This window comes from Plasmodium falciparum (genome assembly GCF_000002765.6).
Source record: "Plasmodium falciparum 3D7 genome assembly, chromosome: 1".
In the NCBI taxonomy this organism is placed as follows: Eukaryota; Apicomplexa; class Aconoidasida; order Haemosporida; family Plasmodiidae; genus Plasmodium; species Plasmodium falciparum.
The window spans coordinates 187,501-201,731 of NC_004325.2; the positions used below are offsets into that span (position 1 = coordinate 187,501).

At 19.6% G+C, this 14,231-nt stretch overlaps 1 protein-coding gene across 1 annotated transcript; it reads left to right on the forward strand.

The window, feature by feature from the left end:
- Positions 1 to 2,768: 2,768 nt before the first annotated feature.
- PF3D7_0104300 (ubiquitin carboxyl-terminal hydrolase 1, putative) lies at positions 2,769 to 13,730 on the forward strand (the record flags this gene model as incomplete). The annotated part of the gene is made up of 3 exons (XM_001350940.3): positions 2,769 to 9,816; positions 10,050 to 13,161; positions 13,391 to 13,730. 3 exons carry the CDS (start codon positions 2,769 to 2,771, stop codon positions 13,728 to 13,730), a joined length of 10,500 nt encoding a protein of 3,499 aa, XP_001350976.3.
- Between the last annotated feature and the right edge of the window lie 501 nt (positions 13,731 to 14,231).

The following is a 14,231-nucleotide window of genomic DNA, read 5'->3' on the forward strand; positions in this document are numbered from 1 at the left end:
TTATATGATGTTTTTTTTTATTTTTTCTAACATGTTATATTATTATAACATCACTTTTCTATTCATAATTTAAGCCAATTTTTGGGGGATCTCATTTTTATTTTTTTGTTTTGTGGTTTTTTTAATCATCCTATATCTTTTATATTAGTTAATAAGAGTGGCAAATTTTAACATGTTATAAAAAACAACATATATAAATATAATATGTGTATATATTATATCATATATATATATATATATTTTTTTTTAATATTATTTTGACATGCATATATAAATTATTATATAATATATTTTTAATCGAAAGAAAAAAAAAAAAAAATATATTTTTTTTTTTTTTTTATAAAAGGGTGAGCGTTACAGGTACGCTTTTCTACTGTTTTGTTTTTATTCTAACTATTTTTTTTTTTTTTTTATAAAACATATAAATTATATAATGTATATATAAATATATAAATATATATATATATATATATATATATATATTACAAAATAATAATTATAACTTTATTTAATTTTTTTTGGTTGTGGTTGAACCAGTATTATATATATTATTCTATACATTGTACATATTTTATAGTATGTGTTAAATTTTTTTTTTTTTGATTTTTACATAAATATCTATATATATAAAATATATTACATATAAAATATATTATATAAAAATATATTACATATAAAATATATTACATATAAAATATATTACATATAAAATATATTACATATAAAATATATTATATATAAAAAATATTATATATATATATATATATATTTATCTATATAATATATTATTATTTGGAAGGACAAAATTACTTTTTCTCTCTACAAAAAAAAATATATTACATTTTGCTACCTCCGTCATTATTATATGGTATAAATGTTTTAATATGTTTGTTCTTTTTTTTTTTTTTTTTTTTTTTTTTTTTACGGTTATTAAAAAAACAACAGGGTTATAAATAAATATATAATATATAATATATATGTTAATCCCTTTTATGGTTTATTAATATAATAGAAATAATGTAATTCTATATATATATATATATATATATATATATATATTTATATTTATATTTATATTTATTTATTTGAGGAAAAAACACAACAAATATATAGTAAAAAAAAGAAAAAGAAACAACGTGTGCAATTACTTCTCTTGTTCTTACATATATAATATTATATATATATATAGAAATAACATATTTGAATTATATAAATATATAAATATATAATATATAATGTATTATAATATATTTACTATATATATATATTATATACTTCATTTGTATTTAACAAATTAAGAATATTTATAGGGTTTATTTTTTCAACATATATATAATAATATATTCATTTTTGAAAAATAAAAAGAAAAAGAAAAAGAAAAAGAAAAATCGAACAAAAATTATAACCTCAGAAGAAAAAAGAAGAAATTATATAATAATAATATATATATATATATATATATTACAATATATATATTTTTTTTTTTAAAATACTGAGGTTACAAAAATATATATAAAATTATTATAAATATATTATTTTATTTTTTACATATATAGAAATTTTTAAAACCTTAGAAAAAAAGTAAAAAAAAAATAAAAAAAAAAATATAAGAATATTATTTTTTAGTAAACATATTAATTAAACATAATCTATATATATATATATATATATATATATATATTATAAAATAATGTATTTTTTTTTATGCATATATTTATTTATTATATAATAAATAATATATATTTATAATATTATATATATATAATATATAATAATAAAAATATCTATGAAAAAAAAATATATACATATAAAATATAATATATATATATATATATTTTTTTTTTTTTTATTATTTATTTTCTATTTCTATTTTTTTATATAATAAAAATAATTATAATAATAATATAAAATATTTTAAAACAATTATATTATATATATATATATATATATATATATATAATACATATATACCGTATTTATTTTTAATTTAATATTAATATATATATATATATATATATAGAATTGTTTGTTTTTGTAAAAGAAAAAATAATAAATATAAATAAAAATTTTTAATCTCTTAAGAATTAAATAAAATATTTATAAAATTTGATCTCTATATAATAAAAATTAATTAAAAAATATATATTTTTATTTAAAGGAACCTATTGTTTTTTCTATTATATATTATATATATATTTTATATATATATGTAATATATTTCTTTCTTTTTTTTTTGTTATATTATAAAAAGAAAAATTGTATTTTTTTTTATTATTATTATAAAATATAATATATTATAATATATTTATTTTATTTTATCATTGTATATATATTACTCTTATAAATTCAATGTGGTTATATATATATATATATATATATATATATATATATATATATATAATATTTATTTATTTATTTATTTTTTTTTATTTTTAATAATATTTCGATTGGTAATATAATATAATATTATATTATTATTATATTATTATTATATTATATTATTATTATTATATTATATTATATTATTATATTATATTATTATTATATCATATTATATTATTTTATTTTATAAATGAATTAAACGAACGCCTTATCCCAAATATACCTTCCTTTATATAATATTTTTTATAATTTCTTCTGTACATATATATGAAAATATTTATTTGTATACATAAGATAATATAATTATAAATGATCGATTCTTTATATTTAGAAATAAATAGACTTCGAAAGAAGAAAATAATAATAATTAATAAAAGGAAAAAAAAATGTCTCATATAAATTATAATGTCGAAAAAAGAAAATCATTAAAAAAACATAATAATAATAATAATAATAATAATAATATTTACAACAATAAAATAGACACTCCTAATATTAAGAATTATGATGATAGTAGTAAACATATAAATACCAACCCACAAGTTCTAGATTCGATTTTATTAAGCAATATGGAAAAAGATAAAAAGTTAAAATTATTAAATAATTATATTAATATGTTTGATAAAAATAAAAACGACAAAGTCACAACAAACCACCCGAGTCATAATATTTATAATAGGAAAAATAATGATACATATGATGATCAGGATAAAGACGAACAATATGTAGATACAGACGACTCGTTCAGCTTATCTAATACGAAGAAAAAAATAAATAAAAGAGATATTATCTCATATGATAATTACATTTTTGAAGACGAAGATAAAGTGTCTTCCAAATATTTGGAATATAAAAACGACAGTACATCTCATATGAAAAAGAAGAAAGACGAAGGTAGCAACAGAAAAGGTAACATAAACATGGACAGTAATAATAATGATGATAATAATAACAATATAAACATGAAGAGTAACACAAACAATAATAATAATAATAATAATAATAATAATAAGGATGATGATTATTATGATGATAATAATTATTATCATAAAAACCATAGCGATAGTATTAATAATAGTATTAATTATAATGATATTCATAGAAAAGAAAAAAAAAATAAAAAGAATACGCACAACGAAAAAAAATATATAAGTAATATGTATAATTTTCAATATGATGATTATGACAAAAAAAAAAAAAAAAAAAATACATTAGAAACATACGACTCCGATACGAAGAATAGTGATATTTTTATTAATACTGGCTTTCTTCCCTATTCTTTGAATAAAAAAAAAAATAATAAGAAAAGGAAAGGGAAAAAAAAAAATGAACAAGAAGAAAATAGGCACAACGTTAATTATGATGATAATATGGATGACGATGATGATGATAATAATGACAATAATAATGATGATGATAGTAATAATAACAATAATGATGATGATAGTAATAATAACAATAATGATGATGATAGTAATAATAACAATAATGATGATGATAGTAATAATAACAATAATGATGATGATAGTAATAATAACAATAATGATGATAGTAATAATAACAATAATGATGATAGTAATAATAACAATAATGATGATAGTAATAATACTGGGTCTTTTTTTAAAAATAAAATGATCCAATCTCATGTTATAAACAATAAATATGATAACACAAATGATTATTTAGATGATCTTGAATCATTTGAATACAATAAAACAAAAAAGAAAAAAAAAAAAAAAAATGATACCATAGATGATGTTTTTAAAAATAAAAGAAACGATAATACAAAAATAAAATATAATTATAATAATAATAATAATAATAATAATAATGTATTAGAATACGAATTAAATTATGTACATAATTCTTTCGATACTCATCCCAAAAAATGGAGTCACCATTCTCTTCCAGATAATTATGAAGGAGAAAAAAAGAAAAAAAAAAATAAAACAAAAAAAAAAAGACATGACATGAACTTTTATAGTATAGATAAAAATAATTTAGATGAACAGGATCTGTTTAGTAATCAAGAAGCATTAACCATTTTAAAAAATTTTGCTAAGGAAAATAATGTATCTCATCCGTATAAAGAAAAAAAAATAAACAAAAATAAAAAAACATCATCAAATAGTATGTATAAAGATTATTCGAATAATATCAATAATTATAATAATAATAATGATGAAAATAATAATTATAAAGATATTGTTTCGAATTATGATAATAACTATGAATACGATAAAAAAAATAAAAATAAAATCGACGTTGAACAAAATGTACACATGATTAATTACATTAATGTAAATAATAAACAAACAAATATTAATAATCATAATGATAATAATTTTAATGTAAATAAAGAATTATCCATTAACGATAATGTATATGAAAATTTTATAAGGGAATATAAAAATCTACAATCCTTATTTTCATATAATAAAAATAAAATCGAAGATCATTTTAATCCCCTCACTCGTATTATTGAAAAGAATAAAGAGGACAACATAGTTTTAGAAAATAATATTAACAAGTTTATTTTAAATGCACATGAGGGGTTGTCAAAAAAAATGTTGAGCTATCATATGGATGAACAGGAGGACGTGCAAGGAATGAAATCTATTGAAGATGATAATAAAGGTGGTGATAATAAAGGTGGTGATAATAAAGGTGGTGATAAAAAGGGTGGTGATAATAAAGGTGGTGATAAAAAGGGTGATGATAAAAAGGGTGATGATAATAAAGATGACGATAACGATGACGATGATGATGACGATGACAATGATGATGATGATGATGACGAAAGCACCATTAGCTATTCCAAAAGTGATTTATCAAAAATTGTAGAATATATAAATAATGATGATATGGAAGAAATGACAAGATTTAGTAATAATAATTCTGTATTACAAAAAAAAAAACAAAATAAAAAAAAGAAAAATGAACAGAATAAAGATAATATATTAACAAAAAATAGTAAACATAATAGTACACATACAATTAATTGTAAAAATAAAAAGGATCTTAAGAATTTATCCACAAGTACAAATATAATGGATGAATCTATTCATAAAAACAACAATGATAATAATATGAACAGCAATAAAAACAACAATGATAATAATATGAACAGTAATAATAACAACAATGATAATAATATGAACAGTAATAATAACAACAATGATAATAATATGAACAGTAATAATAACAACAATAATAATTATAATAGTAGTAGTGATATGAAAATTATAGAAAGTAATAATATACCTTATTCACCAAATAATAATATGAAAAAAAAAAAAAAAAAAAAAAAAAAAAACTTAAAAGAAAAATTAAATAATAACATTAAATATAATGAAATAATTACAAAGACACATATATTTCCAACAAACAAAATAATACAACATGATAAAGGTGTAGAATACGAAACAACAAATTCAAAACATCTCTTACATAAAAATATTAATAATATATATAACCAAAGTGAACAGAATTGGTCTCTTCATGAAGATCTTTTAAAAGAAGTTTTAACAAAAGAAGAATATAATGAAAAATTGATCAAAAAAAATAAAAATAAAAATAGTAAAATAAATAAAAAGACAGTAGATAATAAAGAAACACATCTACATAAACAAATCGCAGAAAAATATGATAACATACATACTTATATAGTTGAAACCAGAAAAGATAAATATTCACCTAGTGACCATGAAAAACAAAACAGTTTTATAAAAGAGCGCGTTCTTCATTCCAAAAAAAAAATCAAAGGAAAAAAAAATAGTAAGAGGAACATAAAAATGGTATCTCGAAATAAGGAAAACAAAAAGGAAAGAACAATGAAAAGTCAAAATGACAATCATCTTAATAATCATGAGAGTGATGACAATAATAGTATTGAAAACAGTTATGAGGAAAGTGCTATGTATGATGAAAACAATAGCAGTATTCATGATGATAATTCAAAAAAAGAAAAATTCAGTGATAATGAAAAATATCATGAACGTGCTGAAGAAGAAATTGTAAGTGATGATCTTTACCAAGAAGATGATAATAGTGATCATTCAAATAAAAAAATTAAAATGAATATGAAATCAATGACCAGCTTCGATAAAGATAAAAGGAGATATACAATACAAAATCTTGAAGAAATAAAGAAAAAATCCAAAAAAAGTATTAACAAAAATGAAAACGACAAATATGGATATAATAGTGATTATATGAACGATTCAGGTGATTTTGCGGTGGAAAAAAAAGATAAAAAAAAAAAAACACAACAAGAAAATTGTGATAATAAATATGGTAATAAATATAACAAATGTGATAAAGATAAAGATAAAGATAATTATAATAATAAGGACAAATTTCTTCCCAGTGATCAAGCTTTTCATTATGATAATCGTAAAGCAAAAAAAAAAAATAAAGAAGATATATTAAAAGATCAATATAATGATGAACATATAAAAGAATATTTTTATTCCTTAATAGAAGGACAAGTCTCTAAAAACAATAAAAACAAAAAAAAAAAAAATTCCCAAAGAGATTATAGTTTGAATAAATCTACTAAAGAAAAAGGAGTAAAAAAAGAACGCCTTTTACACAATAAACATTTTAAAGAAACTGATTCGGAAGAAGATCAAAACAACAAAAAAAATAAAAATAATATTTATTTAAAAAAAAATTATGATCAAGAAAATGAAAAAGATAATGAATATGAAAATGAAAAAAGTTATAAAAAAAGTACACGCCCGTACTATGAAGAAGATCATACACCTTATCGTAAACAGAATATTCAGGATTGGTCTTCCTACACAAAAGATAAAGAAAATAAATTAAATATGGATGATGATATAAATATGAATAAAGGAAATGACCAAGACGTGAACCGTACCTATAAAAATGAAAAAAATAAAGAAGAAGATAAATATGGAAAAAATGAAAAAAACGAAAAATATGACAAATATGACAAATATGAAAAATATGAAAAATATGATAAATACAAAAAAGATAATAAAAATCAACATGATGATCCACTTTATGATAATATTAATAAAAATTACGATAATGATAATAAAGGGCTAGAGTTCTTTTCAAACAATTTCTTTCATATTAAAAAATTTATAGAAAAAAAAGAAAATGAAAATGTTCACATGTCAAAAATTGAAAATTCACAAAAAGAAGAAGAATTAAATCATAAAAGAAATAACCTGAACAGTTCAGGTAAAACGGAAAAGCTTGAAAAATTTTTAGGATTATATAAAGAAAATAATGAAGCTATGGATTTTTATAAGAGTGTTTTGATAGAAGAAAATAATAGTATGAATATATCAAAAAATAAGATAAATAAGAATAATATAATTGATGATCGTATGAAGGATAATATATCTAAAATAAATCGTTATAATAGTGATGACACATATATAAAAGTTGAAAATAATTATGATAATAAAAAAGAAATGAACAATTCTGATGAATTAAATGGTAACAACAATAATAATAATAATAAAAACAACAACAACAACAACAACAACAATAATAATAATAACAATAATAATAACAACAATAATAATATTAATAATGGTGGTGATAAGAATCGTCGTAATAATTTTAATAATAATAATATTTATATGTGTAAAAATGTAAAGAATATAATTTTATCCTTAGAATTAAGTAATGAAGAAAAAATTAATGAAGTGAGGAAAATTTTATTTTATTCATCTAGCGATGAAAAGAAATATATTATGAATGAAATATTAAATATATTATATATTTATCCACAATTATATGTTTCTTGTATTATTAGTTTGTTTTATTTATTTATATTAGATAATGAAATCTTTGAAAAATATTTTAATGCTGATGATTTAGTATACTTGTTTAATGAAAAAATAGATTTTAGATATGCTGAATGGTTCTTAAAAACGTACCTATTTTATAAATATAAATATTCTGATAATACACATACCAAGGGATCTATATATTATATAAAGAAGGGTTCACCAAGAAATAGTATAAAAAGGGAGGACAGCAATATGTATGCTGATCAAAGTGTCATGGCAGAAAATATAAAAAAAAATTATTTAAATGAAGGAAACCAAAAAGATGATGATAACAAAAACAATTATGATGATAAAGAAAACAATTATGATGATAAAGAAAACAATTATGATGATAAAGAAAACAATTATGATGATAACAAAAACAATTATGATGATAACAAAAACAATTATGATGATAAAAAAAACAATTATGACGATAAAAAAAACAATTATGATGATAACAAAAACAATTATGACTATAATAACAACAAAAATGACGATGATGATAGTATCAACGTCTCATCAAGTTTAAAAGGAATCCATAAAAACACGTTTGATCCTTTTTTTGAGAAACACAGTAACAACTCACTTATGGATTCAGGTGATGACTACTTATGTGATATGAATAATTTATCCAATAATAAAAAAGATATATATATCTTATGGACATATTTTGAGAGTTCGAAATGTGTAGGATATAATGAATGTAAAACATTATTAAGTTTATGTTTAAAAAACGAAAATGAAACATGTATTAATAATATTAGTGCTTCTAAACTTAGAAGTTTAGTTATTTCCATATGGTCGAATATACCTTCATCGAAACCTAAACGTTCATTTATAAAATTAATATTTAATTGGATAAATAATAAAAAAGATGATTTACATAAAAAAAAGAATTTATTTTATTTATTAAAATCTGAAAAGAAAAATAATAAGAATTTATCAAAAATATGTTTTAATTATTTCTTAAATTATTTAATTAAATATAAAGATAATTGTTCAAATGATATTATATATATATTATATTTGATAGATGAAAATGAATTAAAAATATATTCGAAAAATTTTATACAAAATCATAAAATAAATTTTAATCAATTTATATCTATATGGAATATTATGTGTATATTATTTTGGGATACTGATGAAATTAATAATTTTACATTTTTACAAAAAAATAAATATTATTATTATGATTTTATGTTAATATTTCTAAAAACATTTTATGATTATATAAATGTAAATAGAGACATGAGAGAAATCATGAAAATGAAATTGAAGAGAACTTTTCTAACAGGATATCACCATGATGTTGAGGAGCCATCTCAAGAACATATGTCCCTTTACCAAGAAAAAAATAATATTCATAATCAAGACAATCGTTTAAGTTTTACTTATATGAAAAAAATGTCGCTCTCGAATTCATCCATAAATAATAAACAAGACAAACATGAAGATCAAAATGAATATCTTAATCTTTTTGATATTGAAAATATAATTAATAATTTTAATTTTACCGATTTTGTAAATAATGAAATTAGTAGAGACAATTATTTCGATTCTTTCTTTGGAGCGACCAATATGCCTATCCCCAGCATGTCGAATATATCTTTGGCTGGTGAGTTTATGAGGAAAAATATAAATATGTAAATATATATAAATATATAAATATATATATATATATATATATATATATATATATATATATATATGTTTATATTTACCTACATTTATTACATCGATCGCTTGCTTTATGATCACACTTTTTTTTTTTTTTTTTTTTTTTTTTTTCTTTATATTTTTATTTTATTTTATTTTATTTTTTTATTTTATTTTTTTTTTTATTTTCAGGAAATCATACAACTCAATATGAAAAAAACACACGTCATAATTACAACTCTCCCTTGACGCACCCCTTATGGAGAAATCGTCAAGAAAAAGAACGAGATTTACAAAGAATAAAAGACGAAGAAGAAAGATTAAAAAGGAGAGGAGGTGTACCTTTAACAGAAGCTTATGATATAGAAAATTTAATCTTTTTAGGAATATGTATAAAAATAGTTATATGTAGAATTTCTAATTTATTGAATGCTAAATCATGTTTACAACAATTTCATTATTTTCTAAATCACAAAAGGCTAGGTTTAAAAATATTTAAATACTCACATATTATATTAGTATATTTTATACCATTTTTTAAAAAATATTATTTTTTATGGAAATTTATTGAGCATGAAATAGATAAAGATATTATGAATCTTATAAAATATATTATGGATCATTTAGAAAATATGCAAGTAGAAAATATACCCTTAAGTTTATGTAATATTAATAATACCTCTAATCAAATGCTTCCGGGTGTATCAAATCAAAATATGAATGAACGTACATATGCTGAAAATTTACATAATATGAATAATATACATAATAATAAATTTTGTCCCTCTTCCTATCGTCATACACAAAATATTCTTAATATGAATAGTACACATAATAATAGCAGTGTCAATAATAATTTTAATAAAATGAATCATTCTATTTCGGAAAAGATGGGGAAAAATAAAAATGATAATATCTTTTCCTTTTTAAAATCAACAAAAAATAATATGTCTTTTGATCAAAATGGACGTCTTGTTAATAGTAACATTAATTATATGAAAAATAAAAATTTACTTTTATGTAAAGAGGAACAAGAAAAACATACAAGTTTTCAAAGTTTGAATTGTAATAGAACGAAAAATAATAGTATACAAGAACGTGTTGTCTATGGAAAAGAAATAAATAATAATCATAATTTAAAAGATATAAACGTATTCAAATATAAAAAACATGAACACAAACATGGAGAATTCTTTAATTTAAATAATATGAAATATCCATTATATGGAAAAAATAAAAATATTATGGATGATGATAATTTAGGAAATAATATATTCCATCCAAAAAAAAAAAATAAAGATGAATTTATTGGATCTTTTAAAAATAATTCATCATATGTTATAAACGATGAAGATGATGAACATTATATTTCATATGATGATATGTTTAGAAATTATGATAGTGACGATGATAGTAATATATCCAATAGTAAAAATACATCAGAAAATTTTAATGTAAAAGATTTTATAACAAATTTACATTTTGCTAACCTAGATGATGATAATAATATTATATCTAAAAATTTCTTTTCTACATCCAAAAAATTAAATGATCAAAAAGGTGAACAAAAAGGTGAACAAAATGGTGAACAAAAATGTGAACAAAAATATGAACAAAAATACGAACATCAAGGTTCTTCTGTCAAAATCCAAAATAACAAAATAATAAACAAAATGAAATATGATCCTTTCTTATCATCTTCCGAATCTTCTAACTACAATGAAGACAAAAATATTATGTATATGTACCCAAATGAACCAAATTATAAGGATTCCAAAAAAGTATTATCTCAAAAAAAAAAAAAAAAAAAGTCGACCATAAATAATTTTCATCGTATTAATTCCAATGGACCACATACAAATGAGGAATTTATAGAAAAGGATCAATCCACAAGTATAATCGGAAGCTTAGGACAAGATGATTCTTTTGATAAAATCTCACATAAAAATACTCATTTTGATCATCATAAAAACAATCCTTCCGATTTAACAAATAATCATATGATGAAAAATGTAAAACACATGAAAAATATAAAACAACATTGTAGTAATGATGATTATAGTACCTCCAAGTATGAAGAACTTGTTAACGAACATACGATACGAAAAAATACAAACAGAAGAAATTCCTTGTATGCATATCCTACGCAAAATAGAATATCCGATCAAATGGAAAATCAAAAAATCAGAAAAAATACAAGTTTAGAAAAAAATGTTCATCATATGAATGATAATTATGACGAAATAAATTTTACGGAAAAGTATTTTGAGCAAGAATACGGCTCAGACCAACATGATCAACGTAATAATAGTATGGATGCTGTGAATAGTGTAAATCATGTGAATCGTATGGATGGCGTAAATCATGTGAATCGTATGGATGGCGTAAATCATGTGAATCGTATGGATGGTGTAAATCGTGTGAATCGTATGAATCATGCAAACCGTGTGAGTCGTATGAATCATGCAAACCGTGTGAGTCGTATGAATCATGCAAACCGTGTGAGTCGTATGAATCATGCAAACCGTGTGAGTCCCAATAATATTGAGGATATACGTATGGGAGGAGTTAAAATAAAAAAATATTTAATGCTACCTATAAATAAATTTACCTTTGAAAATATGAGTAAAAGAAATTATCCACATCCACCTGTAGGATTAATGAATTTAGGAAATACATGTTATTTAAATAGTTTATTACAGGCTTTATATAGTACAGTGTCTTTTATAGTAAATTTGTTTTTGTTTAAAATAAATGAAACGAATAATAAGGTTAGGACGGTTCCTAATTATGAGATATATAAAAGTCAAATGCATCAAGAGAATACGAATAGTGAATTAGATTATTTCTTAGAAGAAATCAAATCCTTTTTTAAAAATATGTTAACTACAGATAAGTCATATATATCTGCAGATAGAGTTTTAAATATGTTACCTGTGGAATTAAATAATAGAAATCAACAAGATGTGACAGAAGTTTTTAGATATATATTCGATAAATTAGGTGGTTCAGAAAAAGAATTTCTAAGATTAATTTTCTCAGGAGTTGTGATACAAAAAGTACAATGTCAAAAATGTCTTTTCATTTCAAAAAAAAAAGAAATTATACATGATCTATCATTTCCTGTGCCTATAAGTACGAACGAAAAATTATCGATTCAAAGATTTTTTGATACATTTATACAAAAAGAAAAAATTTACGGAAATAATAAATACAAATGTTCAAGATGTAATAAAAAAAGAAATGCCTTAAAGTGGAATGAAATTATATCCCCTCCTTGTCACTTGATATTAATTCTTAACCGGTAACAAAATAAAATAAAATAATAAAAAATAAACACGCATATATATATATATATATATATATATATATATATATATATATTATATATATATATGTGCATATATATTTATTTATTTATTTATTTATTTATTTACATATTTATTTTTATACATTCATTTATATATATATATATATATATATATTTTTTTTTTTTTTTTTTTTTTTTTTTTTTTGTATTCTCCTTATATTAGTTATAATTGGTCCTTTAGCTCAAACGAAAAAAAGAAAATCAAGACGCACGTTAAAATTAACTCAAAAATTGTAGTAAATAATTTTGATTACAAATTATATGGAGCAATAATACATGGTGGGATATCAGCATCATCAGGACATTATTATTTTATAGGAAAAAAATCTGAAAGACAAAATAAAAAAAAAAGCTCTTGGTATCAAATGAATGATTCGGTAGTAACAAAAGCAAATTCAAAAATGATTAATAAAATTTCTAAAGATTTATCAAATGACCACACGCCTTATGTTCTGTTTTATCGTTGTAAACAAGCACCCATATCTCCAGATTTGTACTTTTAACAAGAATAGCGAACAAAAATTAAACATAAATATTGTATAGGCATATATAATGAAATATATATTTCCTTTTTTATGTAATTTTTATCCATTCAGGTTAATTTTTTTTTTTTTTTTTTTCTTTCTTTTTTTTTTTTTTTTTTGGTTATTTTAATTAAATTAAATTATGAATTAAGAGGAGAGAAAAAAAAAGAAGAAAAAAAAATTTTTTTTTTTTTTTTTTTTCCCCATATGTTTTGTGTACATATATATTTTTTTGTGTGATTTTTTGTTATTACACATATATATATATATATATATATATATATAATATATATGTAATCTCATAATGATTTATTCCGATAAAATTTTTCATTTTCTTTGTTAATTATATTTTGTTAATATATTCATAAATTTGTTTAATATATTATATATATATATTTATTTATTTTAATTTTAATTTTTAATTTTTTATAGATTTTTTTAATAACTCATTTGTATTATATGAATAAACTATATATATAT